Source organism: Scleropages formosus, chromosome 16 (assembly GCF_900964775.1).
Source record: "Scleropages formosus chromosome 16, fSclFor1.1, whole genome shotgun sequence".
NCBI lineage: Eukaryota > Metazoa > Chordata > Actinopteri > Osteoglossiformes > Osteoglossidae > Scleropages > Scleropages formosus.
Window position 1 is genome coordinate 6,688,851 of NC_041821.1, and position 21,114 is coordinate 6,709,964.

Sequence of the window (21,114 nt, forward strand, 5' to 3'; positions counted from 1 at the left end):
GCGGGAAGGGGGGAAGTGGGGAGGGTTAGGTTTATCTTTAAGACACTACGCTACAACAGCGCTAAATGCAGAGGGAGGGCTACCTCACCCACCTTCCTGCGTGCCTGTCCATCGCTCTGGACTCCTGTCAACAACCAATTTCCCACTCCATGACTTGGCCACCCCCCTTTACAAAGACCCCCGTTCATATGGACCCCCCACTTGCGGACCCCCCAGCCTGCACAGATGGCCGGACATCCGGACCAAGCATGCGCAGTGCCTTCTCCAAGGCTGCGGGGCTTTGCGTGTCGACCACCTGCCCTGGGCAAACGCCATGGGGGGTGGAGGGGCAACGGCGCTGCGTCCGATTGCCCAGGAGTGTGCGGACACATCCCTAACCGCATCCTGGACATTCGATACGCCTGCAGTGTGGGACGGGGAGGTCTGTGTTTAAAATAACACAGAGAAGGTTTCTCCTACATCATACGGCTGGCACACGAACCCGCTGAAGCTGGAAAGCGGCCTGAGCGAAGGCAGGAAGACTTCGGTGTGGAAGCGAAGGCTCATGTTCCTGAAAAGACGCGGTAAAACAGATCGCTCTGATGAAGAATTAATAAGTGTACAAGCCGAAAGATCCGGCTGCGGCCGAAGAGCACAGAAACAGCAGCCCTGCCCCCCCCCGCTCTAAATGAACACGAACAGCAGCAGTGAGAACAGCAACACCTTCGGGGAACCATGAATATGACACACAGCAAGATAAATGAAACGGTCAAAGTGTACCAGCGTTTGTGTAGCAAGTGCTTATTGCTTTCATTTAGCCGACGCCTGTGTCCAAGCTGGCTTACAGTGTTAGACATACAACTTTACAAAAATTCACTCATTAATACAGCAGGGCATTCTAACTATCACTTCTGGGTAAACTGTTCAGATCCTGTGCATTTGCTTTGAATGACAAATGAGGGACACGGGCTGTCCGACAAGAAGGAGGCGCTTTGAAATGTGTGTCCTGCAGTTTTGTGGGACAGAACGGGTCACTGAACCCACGCTGATGGACCCTCAGTCTGTCCTTCCATCACCGTCCAGTACGCTCCCATGTCCTCGCTCTACGCTGCTCGTGGCTCTAATTAACAATAATGGCCGTGTGCAGCGGGCCCAACGAAGGCAGAGGGGGGTTGGGTGGCCAGCGAGCTGGGCTAGGGGTGCAGGGGGTGGCCATCAGCGCCAGACTGCAGACTCCTGGCCTCAGAGAGACGCTGGGATGACCTTGATGCAAGCCGGCGGGCGGGGCGGGGGTCACCCGCCACACCAGCTGGAAATGTCACACAGTCCGATGTCAGCGGGCACGCTTGGTATACCGCGGTCATCACCTGGAAGGACGTCCTCTAATTAGAAGCGTGTTCTGCCATGTTGGATCTGACGGGGACGGCACACTCCGCGCCGCACTACACTCGCCTCTTCTCGGGCGGCGCGGCAGCGCGACGGCGCCCCGAGATCCCACGCACGCAAGGTCACTCCACCTCTGCGACCTTTGGCTGCCTGCTTTAAACAGAGCCAATTTCCATGTGAATCCACCTTATGAAGGCGCTGCATTATTTATCAGGCTCTGCCGTCTGGAATGGGAATTGTTTCCTCTTTTTTTTTTTTTTTTTTGGTGAAACTCAACACAAAACCTAAATGTGCCCAAAAATAAGTGGACTCCAGCAGCAGCTACAGAGCGATTTCACAGGTGCAGTACACTTCCTTGCTGGCGTGGTAACATGAGTCTCAGCCAGACTTGGAGATGCTAGGTACGGATGAGGTCACTCCTTGAGTGTGGGTACCGTCCTGCTCCACCTTGCCCTGCCCCAGCAAACCTGCTGCCAGAAGACCCCACTCCAATCCACACCTCTGCCCCACCACGTCATCCCACAGGCAATGGATTGGCACCGGTGACACCAAGCTGCTCCGAAGTCATGACAACAGGCTGAGCTCTCATTGGCCAAGATGCAGGACCGAGCATCGGAGACCCCGCCCCTTCTCCAAACAGCTCGGTCCCAAACCCTCTCTATCAACGACAGGTTGCCCGGACTTACAGGTCACGCTGACAAATGGACAGTTCGGTATGCAGACAACTCCCTGTGTCAAACATGGTCACATGTTCATTATTCCTGGGGTCACCTGACATCAGCTTTATTAGGACTATGTTACCATGGCGTAAACCCCCATGTGAAGGAGCACCATTATCCCAGGAGTGACGGGCAGCGAGTGCTATGGGCGACGTGGTGGACATTTCAAAGTGCTCGCTGGCTTTTATCTGAAAATCAAAACGGAGGATCACCCCGAACGGCGGCTCGCGTTGTGAGTGCAGCTGAAAATCAAAGGGGATTGGTTTAACCCCCCAGAGGAAGGTGGGGTGGGGGGGGGGCAGGGAAGCAGGCAGAGAGAGAGAGTTTAAAAAAATGCTGTTCCTATTATGTCAGAGGTCAGGGAAAGTTCAGTGTGTTTTGCCTGGGGATTTTCAGTGCGAGAGGAAAAAACCCCCCCCATCTCTCTCCCCTTGCACCTCCCCGGTGGGACTGCGGTAATGGATCTGCCCACTAACAACAGCAGGAGCCGGCCGTGATGCGACACTCGCCCAGCTCCGTCTGCACAGGCGCTGACCTGGACCGCGGCTTGGGAAGGAGGGTCCCATTGACCCGTCCCCCCCCCCGCCCCCGCGCTCTCTGTTGCACCGGTGTGCCTTCTGGCTGCGGCACCACAGCAGTTTACCCTGATAGACACCCTGCTTTGAGCACCTGGAACCCAGGGCTTGAGAAAACCCCACCTCACCCTCCACCATCTTCAAAATCGAATGCCACACTCACACATATGTATGTATAGAGCATATCACTTATTTATTAGGCCGATACCTCTATCCAAGGCATCTTTCAAGGATACGGTTATAAATAAATTCATCAGCATCCTGTAAAAACATTTTTCAGATTTTCATTTTGGAACAAAAAAAAAATCCGAATGAGACTTTTCCTTTTACAATAAAGCGGATGAACCAGATCAGCTTCACTAAGACGCACTTTAAAAAGGATATATTTGCATATTTCAAAGGAAGTCTTCAGGGACGACTTGGTCACAATTCAGGTCGTTGGGGAAGCCATGGATGTCGCCGGGAATGAGTTCCTCGAGCAGCTACGCGTGTTGCCCTTCCAGTTGTTGGGCGGTGATTTCACTCCGCCGGCAGTGCGAGCATCCCGTGGACAACCGGCAGCGCTGCTGAGCGCGGGGGCTCCATCGATGACTATCTGTGGTCTGGATAGTCTCAGGGACTCGTCCCCGTAGAGACGGAGCCACAAACCTTCGGCGCTCCGACATCTCCGAAGGTGTGAGAAGGGGATGGAACCACACAGGTTCTGAAATTAGCTCCAGCTTTTCTGCAGCGGGTGACACACTCTGGGAGGCCACAGATGTCACGGTCCTTCCCTCTCCTTTCCACGACAGTTTGAGCCACACTCCGTCCGCCGTGGCCTCTCTCCACACACTTGGGAGAGTGCAATGTGACACTAACGGGTGTTTGAAGGTTCCTAGTTTGGATTCTACTCCTGCAGCAGTACCCTACATCACAGTGTGTACACTGTCGGTACAGTAGGAATTCCCAGCTGTGTACATGGGTAAATCACTGTAAAGTTGACCATCATATAAGTCACATCAGACTGATGGACCAAGGTTTCAGGTGACTAGTGACACGTGCGGCAAGTTCATTTGCCGTCAGAACTAAGCATCTTTTTTTTTTTTTCCAGGTTGACCATGTTTAAATGGTAGAGGTTCTGTCAGTTTTACCTTATAAAATATTGTAAAATAGAATCAAACCACCAGCCATTCCACACAAATGACCACTTTCCCGTCCCGTTTGTCTCACAGCAAAGTGACTAACTCTTCTCAGTCTTCTGCTGAAGTCGAGGCTCTACAGCGGTGCGACGAAATCTCGGGCAAGTCTTTGACTCGAGTGACATTTCAAGAACGTCCACTTTGCTTCACGGCCCTTGATCACGTGGCTGATGACAACTTCCAAAGTGGTTCTGGGCTGACCCTCCTTCACCCAACGAGCGGAGAGAAGCATCTTCTCACAAACCTGTTGCCATTAACTGTCAGGTGATGGTAAAGGCAGGATGACCTCCCCAAATTTCCTGCTAATCTTCTTTGTACCGGAACACCTTCTACTAATCCTCTTACGTGAACCTCTCCCTTTCTCCAGCTGGACTCGGCCAAAAGCGGCCCATGTTTTCGAACCCCCTCGCTGATATTATTGCAAGCTTGCTTTTGTGATTTTTGGCACGTGTATCAAGTACACCTTTGACCCATGACTCCTGGAGGTACTGTCACAACTGAACTTTTTTCCTTGGTTACCGTGGACTTTCTATCAATCCTCAGTTTCTTCTCCTCATTTGGCTTCCATTTCGACCGAGCTCCCGTTCTGGATTTTTCTATGTCGGACCATCTTCATTCTGACAGTCAACCGCAAATTGCCCTCTGGGAAGGTGGAGCAGCACATCATGAAAGCTGGAGATGACTACTTTTACAAATGGTGCCGAATGAAGTGAAAAATGCGAACAATACAGAAAGGACAGAACCATCTGTTAGTATGATTAAGGTCCACACTGGATTTGGCCGATTTGCACTTCACACCATTACACCTGTGCCTGTGTCCTCGTGCTCAGCGACAGGAAACGTTACATAAGAGACCACAACCAGCACCTTCCCTTCGTCTGCCTCGCTGCGTCTTCTCCATCTGTGCCATCCGTGCTGTCAGTCCGCCCGCTGATCTCCTGCCATCTCCGACGGCACAGCCACCGCGGCACATATTTCCTCTAGAGATAATAGCGCCGACTTGGTGACATGAGCAGTAAAAAGGTCCGTAATCAGCGTGCTACAATCGCAAATGTCGCGTGCAGCAGTTATCACATTTGTTATCGCTCTGCTGCTTTCGCGTGGCAAAAAAAAAAAAAAAAACCCCTATCATCTAAAACAATACATAAACAAAGCGTTGACTGATACGCGTTTAACGGCAACAGGTTTTAGTTAATAAGCTTAATGTTTTAATTCCAAACACTAGACATTAGGTTTGGTTGTTCAATGCTCATTCTTGCAAGATCAGCTCCCGTCCCTCATCCACCAACCTGGCACGGCGGGCAGGGAGGCGGGGCTTCTCAGACACCCGGCAGGTCAGTAAGGGGTGTGGGGGGGAGGGCCACTCATCACTCCAAGTCAGAGATTCATTTTTAATTATGAATAATGCATGAATTTTTAATTACTCCAACAATCTCCATTTCTTTCCTCTCCTTTCACTCATGAGAGACTGAGGTGTAATTATCCAGAGCTGTGAGGGGGGGGAACGTCACACCACAACCCGCTTACTCTGTTCACAGCACTCACATGACGTGCTGCCGGGTGACACCACAACACACAAAGACAAGATTTCCCAAAGTCCAGATAGGCAGCAATTCATCCCCAAACGGGTGAGACCACCCAGTGTTCACTGGAACCTGTAAAAAGAGCATCGACGCTCAGCAGGGGGCCCAGAATGACTACAGAAGATCCTGTTGGATCACAAAAGAAAAGAACACTTTCCTCCATGTTGAAATGAATGTTTTCTGGAATTTACTACTCTATATTTTCCTCCCCTCTCTGCGTGACACTGAATGATGTGAAAATGACGACCCTGACCGAGATGATAATTCAGGTGGTCTTCAATTCATGACGTTCCATTCCAACAATCCCGTCAAAAATCCCCTCATTTTATATGAACCATAAGGATATGTAAACAATTAACATGCATGAATGTTGCACTATATAAATGGGCTTTGACATACTTTTTCCCCGATTGATTTCCTATATTCTTCCTGTCAAAATAATACTACTTTACAATAGTATGCCTTCATGTTGCACCGTTACATTCAGTCCCATTTCTAAATATATTGTCTTTGGCTTTTTCTCTTCAGTACCGTCGGAACACTCAGGTTTTTGTTTCAAGTTTCAAGTTGTTGCTTGTAAGCCATTTAAAAAAAAAAAAAAAAAAAAAAAAAAAAACGAAGGAAATCGCAAACGAAAAGTTTTGTAAACAAAACACAGGGACTGCTCGACACCAAAACAATAATCAGCCAATGGTATCGTACAGCAGGAGAGCTGTTGTCATCAGGTGTTACGGCCAAACATGGGATCTCGAAAAAATATAACACAATAAGGTTAATGGGACAGCTTTTGCAAGTCGCATATGATGTAACTCAAGGACCACCTGTAGAGTGTTTTGAGGTATGAATGCATGGGGGAAAAGGGAGATCCCATACCTGAGATCTTCATGAGGAGGTCTGTGGCTGCCTTGGTGGTGATGTCGGGGCTGAAGAGCGAGGCTGCTGTGGGGCCTGGGGGGCTGCCTTTGACTCTGGGGGGGTCCGATGGGCTGCAGAGGCCGAAGTGCGACGGTGCCGAAACATCCCGCTCTTGCGGCTCTTCCTTGACGAGGGGGTGGCCGGGTGCCTCGGTGGGGGAGGGTTGCGACGGAGACCCCGTCCCGGTCGCGGGACCCTCGGGACCGCCGGCTGCCGGGGGCGAGCTCTCGCCTTCCGTGTCAGTGGCGGCTTCCTCCTTAACTCGGGCCTCAGCACGAGGGAAGTGCTGGTGGCAGCGCATGTGCAGTTTGAGACTGAAGTGGCGGGAGGAGGTAAAGGGGCACAGCTCACACTGGAAGGTCTCTCCTCGGTCCTGGTGCTGGTGGACCTGGGAAGCGGAAGAGCCGGGGCCTGAGGTCAGCATGCAGCGCTGTGGTTAAGGAACTAGATCATGCAGGTTCTAATCCTGACAGGAACTCCTGGTGTACTTCACCTGAACCCCATGCAGCGAGTGTCCTTAATAATCTGAACAACTCCAGTGGGTTCATCCTGTGCGTGTGGGGGAACAGGACAGGGTCTGCCTCAAGCCGGACATGTTGGCAAGGGGGCTGGGGTGGGCTAGGCTCCCGCTCACCTTCATGTGGGACTTGAGATTGTCTTTGCGGGCGCAGCGGAAGGGGCAGAGAGGACACTGGTGGCTCTTGAGGCCCGTGTGAATCACCATGTGCCGCTTCCAGTAGCTCTTCCTCTTGATTACCAAGCCGCACACGGGGCATTGAAAGGGCTTCCCCACATCCTCCGGTGAGCCTGGAAGGGGGCAGGGAGTATGGAAGCATGAGGACTCTCACACACAGGTCCCAAGCAGGACTTGGATGCTGCACCTCAACAGCAAGGTACTTCACCACATTAGCCAGCATCTGCCTCACTATATAAAGGGGTGAACTGCAAGCGGCACAAGTTGCCCTGGGTGTAAATGTCTGCTACATTAATAAACAATAGAATAATAATCCAGTTTTGCTGTGTTCATGTACGGGTGAAATTTGAAGAGATCGTGTAAAGCATAGAGGATCACACGACCTGCCTTTCCACGTAGTGAGACTGGGGTGCGCTTGCCCGTCGCCAGCTTCCTGCGCAATTACCGCATCTATGGCTCGCATTATCATTATGTGATGGTTTATTACAAAGACAACAAAGATCACGACCCGCTTTCGACAAAGTAAGCGAAGCTACAGGATTTTGTTATTACCACGATTATTTGTTGGCCTCATACATGCCCATCCACTTTGCGTCAAATTGGCCCCTTTCGAAAGCGGCGTGATTGCGACACGTGGAGAACCTCATCGCAATTCGAATCTCGTTCGCGGACAAACATCTGGCAATCAGCGATTGGTGAAATTACCGTGTCGAGCCGTTCAATGACCCAGGCTGTGAAATCCGGAGACTGCCTAATTGCAACAATAAAACGCAATCTGCAGTCCCGCCTCCGCCAGCTGACGACTGCCAACACCCCCCTTCCGACACACACCAGAAGAGAGCCGGCGACACAGACGGATGACTGATACCCAGCAATGTGTGGTGATGAGCATTAACAGCACACGCAATGATGACTGACACCCCAGTGCTGCATGTGCCTCTAGTGGATTCGAAATCCCTCAAGCCACAAAGGTCACCAGCTTTGGTGTCCTCTCTCAGTCCTCAGTCCTTCACACTTGAAGAACCCGGGTTCGAATTTCACCTCCTGTTGTAGTAACCTAGAACAAGGCACCGACCCTGAATTGATATAATAAAAACAACCCGGCTGTATAAATAGGTAAATATTTTTTAAGTGTATCAACACTAAATCACTTTAGATGAAAGTGTCAGCTAAATTAATAGATATAATGTAAATTTGTGTGCCAACATTAGTCAGTTTTGACCGCATGCATTTCAATTATGCAATGTACATGAGGCGGCAATAAAAGGAGGAATACAAGTTACAGAATGCATACTTTGCGAGTGACGTCGGGACGATGTGATCTCATACTGAAAATTCAAACTCTGAGTCTCCATAACTGTACATTCTAACCCTCTCCCACTGTATCTTAAGCGTCACAAACTACATGTTCTACTTTTTCATGTGCTGTTATCACTTAACGCAACATACCGTCTTCGGTTGCTATTGCAATTAAGTTCTAATACCGGGCGTGCTCCGAGTTCTTTTGTACGTGATGGTCACAGTATTTTAATGCACCAACGCCACTGGAACATTTCCATTACACAAACTGGCATAACGCCATGTTATTGGCTGCATTTTGGTAACATCGGTGGCCAAAAAAAAGTTTCAAACTGCTAGAACGCTTTAACAACTGGTTCGTAGAAACAAAACCACAGCTAATGTACGAAAATGACTGCAAGCGAGACGCCATTTTATTTCGACAACATGGAACACTTAAGTGCTTTATAAGGGGTGAGGTTTCACAATGAGGATTCGAGCAGGAGCGAGCGAGCCACACACTGTGGCTGCAGGAACAGGAGTCGAGCGCCGCGATCGTGTCGGCCTGGTTTTACCACGCTCCTCCGACCGCTAGGCCTGGCCCGCGATGCGACGAGGGGGCGGGAGACCCGGTGGCCTGTTTTCGGAGCGGCGCTGACATCGCTGCGCTGACAGCCTGGATTTGGCAGGCAGCTCATGTGAGCAAGACAAGTTTTTCTGGGAAAGCGCGGCTGGGGTCTTGGCGGGAGGTACGCGGCAGAGCGGCCGCAGAGGCTACGGCCCTCCTCGACCCCTCGGCCGTGCGTCGTTCGCGTTACAGCAATATAGAGTCCTCCGCGGTCACGTGACTCGCTTGCACCACAAGAACAGGAGGGCCGCAAGTTAGGCAAAAGGGACTAAATCCTGTTTTTAATTTCAGCTCCTCTGTCGGGGGTTTAACACAGCCTGGATCGAGGGGAGGCTATCAGTCCAGAGTTCCACATCTTAAGAGGATTTATATCTAAAATAGATTTGAACTTCAACTGCCGGATTATGAAGTGAAACATCTTATTCCCATTACGGGGGTGGGTGGCTACGGGTGGAGATCAGGAAACAAAAAAAAAAAAAAAAAAAACATAAGAAATGGCAACTGAGTTGGGAGAGAAGTTGAATGTGAGAAACTCGGCGATAACCTATTAATGCGGAGATGCTGTCATGCTGCCCTAAGTGTCACAAGGCAGCCTGGCTGCGTGTTGCGTGTTCAATGTTTTATAGGAAAACTAATAAAGAAATCTGTTTGAAATGCACAACCCTCCTGTTGCGAGATGTGAAAACGATGCTTCACCAGCGTGCTCGGTTTGTACCGTGACATAACCCTCAGATAAAGACAGGCAGACCGGAGTGTGTGATGGTCTCAAAGGAACAACAATCATCCAAACTGACACTTTCAGCGGAACGCAAGAGGAGCGCGGGCCGACCGCAGGCACGCCCTCCGCATCGAACACTACCTCCTTGGCTGTGGTTGACTTTAGCCCGTCCCTTCGGGGTGGAGGGCAGATGGAGGTCTGCAGTCTGACTGCATGTGGGGGGCTTCTGGGTGTGCTCCAGCAGGGGCTTCACATCCTCACTGGGTCCTGGCACCAGCGGCGTCTCATTCTTGTCAGCCAGGAGGTTCCCGGCAGCCCGAGCCGCCACCTCTTTGAGCAGCGCGGCGGAGGAGGTCATGGAGACCAGTGAGAGGAAGGGGCCGCCAGGGCCCTGGGGGTCCACCTGGCCCCCCGAGAGCCCCCTCTCGCTCACTTTCTTGGAGAGTGCCGCCAGTGTGGAGCTGGCCGACTGGGGGTTGAAGGGAGAGCTGAAGGCGTCGAAGCGTACCGCTTCCTCGGAGCGCCCCCCAGCAGCAGCAGGCATCGAGGAGGAGCAGGAGGAAGAGCAAGAGGATGAGGATGAGGAGGAGGAGGATGCCACGGCACTCTTGTCCTGCAGCACGGCGTTGGCGGCTGCCTTCAGTTTCTGTATGGCCGAGTCCGGGGACAGGCTGCTGCTGGGTGCCGAGCAGCCTGAGGGGGGCCACACGTCTCCCGCTCCGGCCCACACGAAACCACTGCCCCCATCGCACGGCTCCTGCTTGATGGCAGCCGGAGGAGGCGGCACCGAGGCCGGTGATGCAGTGGCCGAGCTGCTGCCATTGTTATTGTTGCTGTTGGCTAGCTTCCGAGCAAGAGCGCTCAGCTGCTGAGCATGATGGGAAGTCGGCAGCAGGCCCAAGCCCAATGTGGGCGGAGACTCCCCTGCCCTTTCCCGGAAGGTGAGCTCTCCTGCCTCAAGGAGGCGCCGCAGATTGCTGCTCAGGGGTTTGCCCAGGGCACGGGAGGCTTCCCCATAAAGCGAGGACACCACTGAGGAGAGCGAGTCCTGGGCAGAGAAAGGCCCCGGGCGCAGCGCGTCCCCCTCCAGCCCCAGAAGGGGCACGGGCGTCGGGCAGCCCAGCGAACTCTCGGCGGAAGCGTCCTGCTCCGGCCGGGGTCTGTCGGGGGTCGCACGGAGGTCATCCTGCAGGTCCCCGTAGGAGGACTCGGAGGGCGTGTCTGAGGCGTTCCCGAACCAGCCGTCCTCTTCCACGGGGCCCCTCTCAGCCGCATCGTCCTCGACGCTGTCCACATCTGAGACGCACAGAGAACAGAGAAATAGAGCATGGTGAATGAAAAATACCTCATTTCCAACCACGCAGCCTCGACTGCAGATACCATGCAGTGTGACATTCGCAGCGTTATCTTGTACACGGAATACTGTATCTAATCCCCTAGCAAGGCACGGCTACTTGGTTTTCGGTCCTCTTTTAACCGTATTTCTCCCAGGGTCTAAAAGAGTTTAGTAAAGGGGTTTCCATGGTGACGGGCCCTTCTGGGAGGCTAGACGGGAAAGATTAGGGTAATGGAGGTTACAGAACCGGATTAATATTCATGAGGCTGCAGATAGCACTCGGCAGCCAATAAGGATAGGGTTAAGGTCACAGAGGGTCATTAATATACACTTCATGTATCAATATTCATAAGCAAAACATTACAGCTTGCCAGACAAGGAGGAACAAAAGAAAGGGGAAAATTCCTGAGAAATCTTAATGGGAATAAACAGCACACCTCCGTGGCAGAGCAGCGTGCTTGTTTGTCTATATCCACATGTGATGTATTTTAATAAATAAAGAAAATCTGCAGGGGGAAAAAAAACAAAACACACATGCCAGGAACGAAAGAAAGGAAGGTTAAAATTCAGATGTAACCTAATTTTTATTCATTCTTCTCATCGGTGTAACAGACACGCGCACACAGTTCACAAAGGGGTGAATTCCGGGCGACTCCTATCCCCGTGAACACCAGGAATCACCAGAGCTTGGCGTCAGCGCCCATCGTGGCACCCCTGACCTGCCACACACCCGCGTTTCCTACGCGGAGGCTCGACATGACCCCAGCACAGTTCCTGAACATTTGAGCTCCTACAGAACAAACCGCCTTCCCACACAGTGCAGAATCCACCTTTCCATCTACAAATGGAGCTGCTAATTCACTCAGTGCCTTAACTACCTTCCACTTATCGACCGAGTCCAAGGAGAGGCGGCGGGTTGCGAGAAAACGGTGAACGGGTTTCCCGGTGGGTCGAGGGCTTTGGCTTAGTGACCTCTGAGCGATAGTCAGTCTGCTGCAGGACGCGAGTCTGCGGGAGGAACGCTAAACCTTGACATCTCTCAAATAGTTAGCGGAACAGAGGCTGGTATGTGGGCAGAAAGGCATGTCCGAGGTCATGGCTGCAGGCCAGGATGCGTAGAGGACACCTCAAGTAAGCTCCTGCTACGCTCTTGGTCGCTCGCAAAGACGTTATGGAGTCCGGTACCCTGGAGCCGTAAAGTTTATTACAGAAGCCGATTCCGGTTCAACGGCGGACTCCGGGGGACCGGCCGAGGGCCAGAAGACGGGGCGCATCCGCTGTTTGGACACGCAGCCATCCACAGAACACCTGGAGAAGAGCGCCACTCCCACAGAGCTCCCAACCGTGTCAACTAACTGGGTGAACAGGTGAGCTAACTACTTCAGTCAGGCCACAGGATACATGGTCACAAGGACCGCGATGATGACCGCTGATGTACACGCAATGAGTAAGGTACCTCCTCTCCCTAAACACAGACAGACATCAAGAAGCTTCCTTTTCCACCTCTCCACAGAGGCCTGTGTACCTACTTCTGTCATATTACAAATATGTGACTTGCCGGAAACAAAATAACAAACGTAAGCCCTAAGTGTACTGTAAGAAAGATCCTGCCCCTCTCAGACCACGGCTACTGTGACAACCCCATGTTTACATTTACTCATTTAGAAGACGCTTTTCTCCAAAGCGACTTCCAATGAACTCTATCTCTATGTAGTGTTATGAGCCCACACACCTTATTCACCGCGGTGACTTACACTGCTAGATACACTACTTACACCGGGTCACTCATCCATACATCAGTGGAACACACACACACACACACACACACACACACACACACACACACTATGGAGGAACCTGAACAGCATGTCTTTGGGGGTTTACATTTGACCCCACAAGGGAACCCAGCAACAAAACAAGCAAGTGCTGTAAACCGGGTGCCGGCGAACCCATGTTGAGGCTACAGTTTGAGCCGACTAACACGGTACGAACGCCACCGAGCACCTAAGTACAGGGACAGTGCGGTCACACCACGACAGCGCAGTGCCCTACAGCGGAGTACTTCAGTATGGGACTTCCACGGGGCGCACATCCCCCTCCCGGTCAAACAAAGGTGGGAAAGGGACATCGGAATTAAACACAAAATACCACAAACAAACATGATACTTTAAAAGAGCCACGACTGTATGAACAGGCGCTAATTTGCATCATGTGGTTAATGACTGAGGTGGTTTGGCTAATTTAGTAAAAATACATTACCATGAATAAAGTGTTTGTTGATTTGACTCAGTTCTGACAACCAAATATAGACTAGACCTATCAGATCTGCTCCTTTTAATTGCATGGAAACCGAGGACATGATTAAAAGAAGAACATCCCAGGTTTATGTATGAATACGAACCTCTGTTTGACATCTCCGTAAACACAATGCAATAATTAGTATTAAACTAATTTAATTTACCAAGAAAGAAGCAGTTCATTCAGTACTAAGTTTTAAAAAAAAAAAAAAAGAGAAAGGGAAAACAAGAATTTACAGGCATTTTCAACAGGTGGCACAGCCAGGAGTGCCGGTGCATCAGAGCTCCCGTGATATGGGTTTGGAAGGGGTTCGAATCTGGCTCAGTCTCCACGAGCGTTCACGTGGGATTCCTCCCACAGTCCACCTGTGTTGCAGGTGAATTGGTGACTAAATTGCCCTTAATGTTGGTATGTGTGAGCGTGTCTTACAGCATTCAGCCACGCGGCACAGATGGTAGCGTAGTGGTTCTGGCTGCTGCCTTTAGACCCAAAGGTCGCAGGTTCGATGCCTGACTAGCTGTAGTACCCTGAGGAATGTACTCACCATAAATTGCACCAGCAAAATTACCCAGCTGTATAAATGGGTAAATCACTGTAAGCGCCTTAACATTGTAAGTGACTTTAGAAGTGTCAGCTAAATGAATAAAGGTTATGTGGATGTGTAGATCACTGCAGGTACCCTGAGGTGGTGTGTGTGTGGCATTGCAGGTCACCTTGGAGAAAGGCATCAGCTAAACACAAAACAAACAGGGAGGGGGAGAAGTACATCCCCATTTTTATTTTGGACAGCAGTACTCTTGGCTGCTTTGGAGATTCCTGCGCACTTGTGACGTCACGTGAAGAACACGACGCAAGCTGGACCGGCACTCATTTCATCCGTCACCGAAAAGTATACCGGCTGCAGGGATGAAGCAACAACGGCGCTCAGGGGCCGCTGGTACCCCGAGACACACTACCCCCTGCTGATCCACAAAGGGCAGGTAACAGCAAAGGTAAGCAGGCGATAAAGGGTCACTGGCCTGCAGGGGGCGCTGTCATTCAGCACGAAGCCTCGCGATGCCACACGCCCGGCCCCGTCCCGCCTTCCACCACCGTCTCACTTTCCACATTCTACCAGAAGCCCAACTTGGGCTTCGTGGCACACGTTTATTATTTCACCTCAATCTCAACATTACGGGCGCCGTCGATATGCCGCTCCGTTCCAGGTCTGAATGCCCCTGTGAGATCAATGGCTGGATCCGCAGCGGCACCACAAACTCGTTTACCGCAGGGCTCAATGGTGCCTCCCAGCTGAGATGAGCCCTGCGGCAGGACGTCATGGCAGAGGCCATGTGCAGAGACGACGCAATCCAGCACCGGCACCCTTTACACGTACACTGAAAAATTAACATGCCCTCCCACCTATCAATGCATAATATTTTATACAGATGAATGGAAGGCAAATACAGAGTAGGCTAAATCAAATTAGAAAGCCATACAGCACCCTACGCCGCTACGACACAAATTAAAATGACCTCGGTGAGGCTGCTCTTTATAGGTGTCGAACCTGGGGCTACTAACCAGAGCTGCCTAGGAGTTGACGTATAAAACATGTGAAATCCACTAATTCCCCTACAGAACCTGAGAACCCAAGACAAATGCTTTCTCGCCATATAATATATATATATATATTAAAAAAAAGGAGTCTGTGTAGTAGTGTAATGCAGCGCGCAGGGGCCATCTGTGTATTTTAAGCGTTGGTGGGCACTCTGGGCAGAGCGCCAGGGGTGAAACAGGAAGGAGAAGTGTTCTTGGAGGAAAAAGGAGACGGTTCACCCCGGACCTCTCGCATTCCTCTCTGCAGATGTGGCGCCCTTTGCTCTCCAGTTCATTTTCCATTCCGTTTTTTTTTTCTATTCTAGTTTTAAAAAACACACACACACACACACACACACACACACAAAACCTCAGATGCGTCATCAAAGCCGTAGGAAAAAATGCTTAAGTAGGACGATGTGTTTCGATTGTAACATTGTGTAAGTACACATGCAATTACTGATATTTTGCAACTGTAAATAGTTGCTGCAATCTCAGCTACATCAGAAGGAAGTTTTGTAATTGCCGTGAAAATACATTAGCGGCAGCGATTTCCTAAATACAGGTACGTTTAAAGGCCTAAGGGTATTTATGTAGCAAAGTCATATCCTTGAGAGTTCAACTGGCAAAAAAGAAAAGAGTGGGTAATTACTGGTTTATGAATAAGGAGAATGATTTATTTACCTCTAGAGTGCTTTAAAGACCGAATTTCAAAGAGACCCGCTGGAAGTGACGTGTCCTTAACTGTTCATAAAAAAGACAGCAGGACGTAAATAAAGGCAGTGTTCAACGGGAGCCCCCGCTCGCAACACCGACACGTGGGGCTTGCTGTCGTCTGACATTCCACACCGCGAAAAGGGGGAGCATTCCGGTCCGAGGCGAGGGGGGCGGGGCTCGGGGCCACGTCTGCTCTGGCACCGCCTCCATAACAGATCCCACACAGCAGTGGAAAGCGGGTGTCCAAAATGGCACTAACCACGGTGCTGTGGGGTCGGTCTCCACGGGCAGGGGGGGTTGTGGGGTGTGCCTCTGGCAAAGCACCGCTTCCAGTACAGCAGGGATACAATGCGGGCTGGGGGAAGGGCTCACCGATCTACTCCAGCGGGGACACAGCCAGGATTGAGCACGGCCAGATAGCAGTGCTCAGTCACCTGAGGAAGACTGCTCTCTCTCTCTCTTTCTCTCTCCTCCCCCCCCCCGCAGGAGCCCCGGTGCGACAGCTCTCCGGCAGGATGGCCCGCGGGCAGCTACGCCTGGCTGGGTCTGGACCTGTCACTCAGGCTCCAGACAAGCATCACGATTGGTTGCGATCGCTGCCCGAATGGGAGAGAGCGCCGGTTGAGGGAGCAACCTGTCGGCCATTGAAATCACGGAGCACTGGGGGAGTGGGGGGGGCAGCCTCATCTGCATGCAGAGAGGGCAACGGGGGCTGGGAGCTGACTGTGCTCCCCGCCTCCATGCTGAGCAGAGGACAGGGTGGCCATCAGGGCCGCTGCATTGTTCCGTCCTCCCAGCGGTCCCTGCTGCAGCGGCGCCCGCCTAGCTCTCGGTGGGTAAGAGCGGCAAACGGCGGTCCGCCGGCTCGTGCTCGACGCAAACCAAGACCAAACCAAGAGACGCGCACATCCGGCTCACGCTCGCGCTTTGCCTATCTGTCCCGCCACCAGGCTTCCTATCATGCAAAGCCAGTGGATTCAAAGCAGCGACTCAAACAATAAGACAATGAGGTCAATTCTGCAGGAGCAGAACTATTTCTATGACAACCATCTCCAGCATGATGGGAGGTCAGATCTTTCAATGACAACGCTGGCGTGAGCAAACACAAGGGTGGATGGGAGGGTGTGCGTTTCTACGTGTGCGCGCACGCATATGAAGGGGCATTGAAACAACTGCCCTCCTCCAGCTTGGTGTCCCTCGGAAGGATGAAGAAGAGCCTGACATGGAGCAGGAAGTGGCAGAGAAGAGGGCGTGATGGGCGACCCAGAACTGGGCTTCATGGGGATTAGCGCCAGTCAGAAGCCTTCAAGAGGAAGCGTAAGTACACCTGTTTCTGCCCATCCACCAGGGGGTGCACTGGAGTAATTATGGGCCAATGCCTTAGGTGTTACCTCCATCAGAAGAAAATGTTTCCCCTGCCTGAACAAGATCTTGTCCCACACAGAGTCCCCCCCCCCCCGAAACCTTCAGTGCTGATCTCCTTCCAGCTTTTTGGGAAGAACTTGCCCGTAATCACTGCTTCTCTACTCACACCAACACCCAGAAGGCCACAGGCAGCACTGGAGCCACATTCCAACATGGCTCATAACCAGATCCAAAAAAAAAAAAAAAAAACACAATCTCTGATCTTGGCCTAATTTTCCACAAAATCTGAAGACCAGTAGAGTATAGAATCGGCCCCACGGCCAGGCGGCACCATGCCTGTGGCAAAATGTACTGAAGATCAAACAGGACACTACTTCCATTGTTTAATAATGACCAAGGGGGGAAAAAAAATTAAAAAGCGACAAGAGTGTCTTAATTCTCAAAAGTGCACAAAGTCATTTGCATGTGTAAATAGAGTAACGTTTCTTGTGTCATGGAAATTCGTGTCAGGGCTTGTATGGATGTTGGTGTCATAAACGACCTCTTGCATGGGCTGACGATGCCTTTCAAAGAGACCGCTTTCTTTTACCGAAAGTAGCGCGTGGGATCTTTGCGCTCGAGGCTCGGCTCTCTGGCGGTCCCCTTGAAAACGGTCACAGTCCTGAGGTATTCACCACGTGTTCATCGTGGATCTCAGGGTTCGGCTTGTTTAATAAAAAGAAAAGAAAAGAAAAAAAAAAAAAAGGCTCGACCAGAAAGGACACTAAGCGTGCAGATAACTGGTGTGTCGCAGCTCTCCTCGAGCCCCGTGACAAATCTGATCTCGCAGTCGACCGCCACTCCAAACCCTTTGCTTGTTAACTCCGATTTGTTTGCTTTTCTATGAATCCGGCTGCGTTCTGCTCATTTTCAGGAAGCAGCTTCATTCACACTCAAGTGCAGAGTCGCTGCTGGATAAAGTCGCCCGCCCAAAAAAACCCCAACTGATTCTGGTACATCTTAATTATCACCAGTTTCATCAGCCTCCCTGCCCGGTTGTCTTCGGGAGACCAAACCATGGGCCGAAACGATAAATCGCAGCACGCCTTACGGCCGCTGTGCACCGACTGCGCCAGGGGGACGTCCCCAGTGCAGCCCGGCAGCGAAGAGCCCCAAATTCCTCATTCACACCCAGCGAGAAGCTGCTCCACGTGCAGGTAGGTCATCGAGAGATGGGTGCTTCCGACTTGTTCGCGGCTGCCGGGTCCACCTGGGCCGCCGATCGGGAAGCCGTGGAAGCCATTCCAAAGGGCCGCAGAATGCATTCGAAGAGGTTCTCCCACCAGACGAGTGAGACCCAACTGGTGACTTGCACACAGAAGATGAGATGATCCAGGAGAACAGTTGAAGACGCATAAGGTTAAACATGTCCAGCGATACATCTCAGTCAACAGCTGATGTGGACAAAAAAAAAGAGCGGAGTCCATCTTTCAGCTGAACCCAACAAGCGATTTGATGTCACGTGACCCTGTAGTCTTTGATGGCTCAATGGGGGATCCCACCCGCAGTCCTCCTGAAGCTAAATGTCCAACGAGCTGTCCGTAGGACTCAGCCACGCGGACCTCCATGGTGCCGTACGCATCCGCTGGCGTGCCAATGCCCTTTGATTTCTTTTTAAGCGAAAACCTGGCTATCATTAGCGGCTCCTGCTCAGGCCGGCAGGCGACGCACGGGGCCTGAGCCGCCCGCACCTTGGCAGAAATTTCGCACAAAAATCGGATGCCAAAGACCGAGACAGAAGAGTCTCGATTTCCTTTTTCCTCAGTCCAAGGTTTCCAAGCCCTTGACCACGGAATGTCAGTATAATCGCTAAGGAGGGACGGGGGCCAGCAACCCGCCGGTGAGCAGACAGAGGCGCCCGGGGGGCTGTGCGCGAGGGGGAAGTTCCATACTATGGCTCCTTGCTAACCTCTGACACGATTCCTACTTTTCCTGTTTTTCCCCCTCCGCCAAACTGGGGGATAAAAACCAGCCGAAAATGGCCGGTCCACTGGTAGGGAACCTACCGTGGTAACCAGCCGACAGCTGACATTTCACACCCACCGCGGCTGGTTTTCAGGGCGAGTCCGCTTTAAAAGCGCGCGGCTCACAGCTCTTAACCACACATCTCCGGACACGTCTTATTTTCAAAGGTTTAGAGCCCAGAATGCCGGTTCTCAACGCTGACAGCCTATTATCTCGACAATCTGAGCAGCAGACTCACAAGAATGCAGAGAGACCTTGACCTCGGCTGATCTCTGACCCCAGAGGCACATGGGAAAATGGCCAAAAAAAAAAAAAATGTTGCAGCACTTTCTGAAATGCGGTCAAGCTGATGACATCCTACTTGTGAGCCATTGCATCTTTCCATCATATATATTGAGCGTGTTACCTATGATTGGTCCTTGCAGCGGTTTATGTTAAGCCTTGAAGAGCCACGTTTAGATAAGCGCCCGAGCAAATGGACAGGTGAATCTGCGTATCCATCTCCAGCGACTTGTTCACTTACGGCTCATCGCGAGCGCTCAGCCTGGAATTGTGGGCCGCCACGACGGCGCAGCTCAAGACGACGCCGATCTGAAAGGCAAGGTTTCGACGCCCCGGGCGCTTTGCAGGCCAGCCGCTTCAGATGGCGAGTTTCTCCAGCACGCTTCACAAAGACCATTTATTGGCAAAGGATGCGGACCGCTAACAGCCAGGCCAAGTGACATCATCGTACCGCTGTGCTCCGCGGCGAGGGCCCCTCCGAAATACATTTACACCAAAACCATTATTCAACACAACCATAAGCGACGTCATTTTTCCTGCACGCGAATCTGTGTTGCGACCAGGCGGCACAGCGAGTAGTACTGCTGTCTCACAGCACCTGGGTGGTGCGAGAGGACGTGGGTTCAATCCCTGCTCAGTCTGTGTGGAGTTTGCATGTTCTCCCCGTGTCTAAGTGGGTTTCTTCTGGGTGCTCTGGTTTCCTCCCACAGTCCAAAGACATGCTGTTCAGGTTCACCCATAGTGTGAGAGTGACAGAGAGAGTGTGTGTGTTCCACTGATGTATGGATGAGTGACCCATTGAAAGTAGCGTATCTAGCAGTGTAAGTCACCGCGGTGAATAAGGTGTGTGGGCTGGTAACACTACACAGAGTTCGTTGGAAGTCGCTTTGGAGAAAAGTGTCAGATAAATGAATAAATGTAAACCAGAAGACTCATCCGACAATCCCGGTACGCAACGAGGGTGGTTTATATTCGGCGACGCAATCCACGCATGACGCGTGACCACAGAAAGACATTATGATTCAGTGCTCTTCACCATCCGTGAACAGCAGTGTCCAACAGACAAGAAACAGTTCTTCACACAACACACCGGTATTCACCACAAGTGAGCTGTCCACCACATGGATCTGATCAGAAGAGCCCGATGCAGCATCCTCCCAACTTTTAAAAGTTACGGTTCTTAATCACCGAAACATGTATAGGCACACATAGTAAGCAGGGGAAGTTTTTTAAATGTCATTTTATATATTAGGACATGTGCAGCAATGTTACATGTGGGAAAACTGCACGATTTTCCATCCGACCGCTAAAGCTCAGCTGCGATATGTCCGGAAACAGGGTCCTGTGCGTCAAGAATCCTTCGCTGCGATACGGTCCTCCCGAGCCCGAGCGGAGATTTGCACCCGAGATGCTTACAGGCCCGGACAGCCCTTGGGACCCGACGCGTGTTCACGTGAAAAAGAAGCAAGAACAGCCTGAAGGAAGTGGACATATTTAACGTGCACATTGCACTTACTTTTCTGAGCAGCTGCGTAACCACTGATCAGGGTAATTCACGGACTTTTCATATACCTGCCTGTCACTAGTTTTTCCAGGGATGGAGTCACTGACTGAGCTCGCTAGCACGCACACACACAGACACACACACAAAGTCCCATTACAGAGTGCATCTTTCACGTATGACCCTCGTGTTGGTGGTTATCACACTGTGTCCTTTATGTATTTATTAATTTATTTTCTGAGCAAGGCGCGCTGTACCGCTCCACAGCGCTCTTTTGATGGATGTGTGTCCGTCCTACTGGGGGGTCCTCTAGTGGCCACCGGCTGTAACTGCAGCCCTTTATGTTGCACTGATGGAGGAGGAAAAAAAAAAAAAAAAAAAAG

At 51.4% G+C, this 21,114-nt stretch overlaps 1 protein-coding gene across 4 annotated transcripts in view; it reads right to left on the reverse strand.

Annotated features, from left to right (window-relative positions):
• znf827 (zinc finger protein 827) overlaps positions 1-21,114 on the reverse strand; it is a 42,178-nt gene that overhangs the window by 19,707 nt on the left and 1,357 nt on the right. For all 4 annotated transcript variants that reach the window (XR_003798266.1, XM_029259092.1, XM_029259094.1 and 1 more), the window contains exons 2-4: positions 9,795-10,949; positions 6,970-7,142; positions 6,294-6,723 (exon numbers count right to left, since the gene is read on the reverse strand). Coding sequence is in view for 3 of the 4 variants with exons in the window: in XM_029259092.1 (XP_029114925.1) it covers positions 6,294-6,723; positions 6,970-7,142; positions 9,795-10,949 (1,758 nt within the window). In the remaining variant the exon portion in view is untranslated. The remainder of the gene's footprint in view (positions 1-6,293; positions 6,724-6,969; positions 7,143-9,794; positions 10,950-21,114) is intronic.